Here is a 2,313-nt window from a genome sequence, read left to right as displayed (position 1 = left end):
AGCTGGAATATTATTTTTTACGATACCTTATTTTACAATCACATACACATGCACATATAAATTATTTCTGTCAGTTGTCCTCGTTCATTGAACTGAACGAAATGTTCGCCGATCGAAAGGAAGAATACGAAGCAGGCGCTGATGGCGAAGCCTACGGTGGAAAAACTTTTACGCCACTCTCGCAATGCTCAACATCATGCAAATGTAAGTGGCATTTAACAGTGAAAATCGTGTCATTTTTGTCGCCGATTTTAAAGTGGACATCTAATCCTTCTATGTGAACGCCGCGAATCAAAGTGAGAAATAATAATCAACATCGCGGAAAAGAAGCTTCAACGCTTTGATACATTCGAGATATTTGGTAACACGACTTTTTTACAGAGGGAAAATATAAATATAGCGCGCGTGCACACACACACACACACACACATATACATACAACAGGACAGTAGCGAATAATTATTTTTAGAAATGCAACGTCATCGCTATGATAACAAGCGTGGTTATAGACACGCAAAGCAAATTCGATAAATATAAAAATATAAAAATAAAAATAAATATAAAAATCAATTTTGGAAAATTGTCGAAAAATCATGAGAATAACATGTAACATATCGTTGTAATATATCAGATATTTATATTGATAAAAAAACGAGGGAGAATGTGATGGATGATTGTGATTGGCCAAATGCACAAAAGTTGTAAATTTCAGTAAAAATTTATATTCAACAAACGTGAGCGAATCTTCGATATTTTTACTGGCTATTTTTACTTTTACTTAAGTATTTGCTGGCACTTGTTATCCCTTAAATCTGCAAAATAAAAGCGTAAAAACAAATTGGAAAAGAGAGATTTACATTTTACGGAAAAACCAACGTGGATTACCAGAAATGAAGAATGATTATTCGTTGAATTAACAAGGAATTCGCACCGCAAAACAATCCCGCGTCTCGTAAAATGTACGATTCCATTCAGCCGACGAAGATAACTGTCCTATTAAATTGTTGTGGTTAAGTCAATGGTGGTGAACATGTACATACGGTGATCCACAGAGTCATTCCGACGTTAATACATCGCGTTCAATACCGACACATAGGAGGCAGAAGCTTTCATGATCTAAAAAACAAAGAAAGAAAATAGCGCGCTGTTATCGCGAAATAGTCCGAGCGTCGCGCGTCAAAACACAAACAACGGAATGTGTCCGTACACTCGTAAATCCTTCCAAAGTCAAATCGACAACTTTACCCGCGGTGATCGTCAACCGTTTTTGCGATCTTAACATCACGAACAATAAAACGCGGCTGTCGGTTGGCGACATATTATACCAGAGCGACTCGTACACCGCGTCGCCGATCGATTTGCTCTGTAAACAAGATGAATTCGATTCCGGAACGCTTAATAACTACACGAAGCCGGCAATATTCTTTTATCATTCAGCATGCCTTGAAACATGCCTTGAATTAATATGTAACTTTACATATTAACTAAATCGTTAATAGTGATTTAGTTTGTTCTTCAGATAATAATGTCAATGTTCTATGTATGAATTATTATGAATTATTATTGTAAAATATATTGATATGAATCAATGAGAATTACTTGTGTACACACGATGAATGACGCAATGCAAACTGAAAGAAACGGACAACCACGACGGATATCTGTCACGTGCAGGAACATTCGTCTACAAACCTTGGCACTCAAAAATTCCCCGGCGAAACAGAATATGAAAGCTTCTAGAGTAATAGCGATATAAAAACTCACGGATTTGAACAAAGTCGTTATACCCACGTCGGTACTGACGGTCTACAATGCAACAGGTATAGTAGAGTTCTTCGTTGGTAGCGCGACAGCCGGCCGTTACTCACGATTATGATCACGAAACCGGTGCAGCAGATAACCAAGGTGTTCCACAGCAGTTGCATCAGCGCAATGTAAGAAAACAAGTTTTCGATATTTTCCGACAGAGTGATAATCTTCTGATGCCTGTAAATCAGATCTTTAATTATGATCAACGACGTGCTAGAGTCGTATTCGCTGTCGGAAATTTCAGCCAAGTCTTGTCGCATAATATCAATCTGGCCGCTCACGTGAAGTATCTGTTCATATAAAATAATTATTATTACCTGGCTACTTGGCTATTAACTGGGTAATTCGGGATCAAGTGATGAGATATTATTATAGTAGCGACCACGACGAGCGGAAAACAAGAAGTTTAATTATATAATAAACTAATTATCAGACATATTTAAAATCATTTTAATATAATCACTCGCTATTCCAGTGACATTTGGGGATATTTTTCTCTTAAGT

General features: G+C 37.0%; 1 protein-coding gene across 1 annotated transcript; it reads right to left on the bottom strand.

Annotated features, from left to right (window-relative positions):
- Nucleotides 1-744: 744 nt before the first annotated feature.
- On the bottom strand, nucleotides 745-2,247 carry LOC106751080 (putative odorant receptor 92a). Its single transcript, XM_014631856.1, has 5 exons — nucleotides 1,869-2,247; nucleotides 1,693-1,806; nucleotides 1,208-1,363; nucleotides 886-1,116; nucleotides 745-812 (listed from the first exon to the last, which is right to left on the bottom strand). Exons 1-4 carry the CDS (start codon nucleotides 2,067-2,069, stop codon nucleotides 1,066-1,068), a joined length of 522 nt encoding a protein of 173 aa, XP_014487342.1. The 5' UTR covers nucleotides 2,070-2,247; the 3' UTR covers nucleotides 745-812; nucleotides 886-1,065.
- Nucleotides 2,248-2,313: the final 66 nt, after the last annotated feature.

The sequence above is a fragment of the Dinoponera quadriceps genome, unplaced genomic scaffold (genome assembly GCF_001313825.1).
Source record: "Dinoponera quadriceps isolate SergipeBrazil2010 unplaced genomic scaffold, ASM131382v1 scaffold8348, whole genome shotgun sequence".
Taxonomy (NCBI): domain Eukaryota; kingdom Metazoa; phylum Arthropoda; class Insecta; order Hymenoptera; family Formicidae; genus Dinoponera; species Dinoponera quadriceps.
This window is presented reverse-complemented; position numbering and strand designations above follow the sequence as displayed.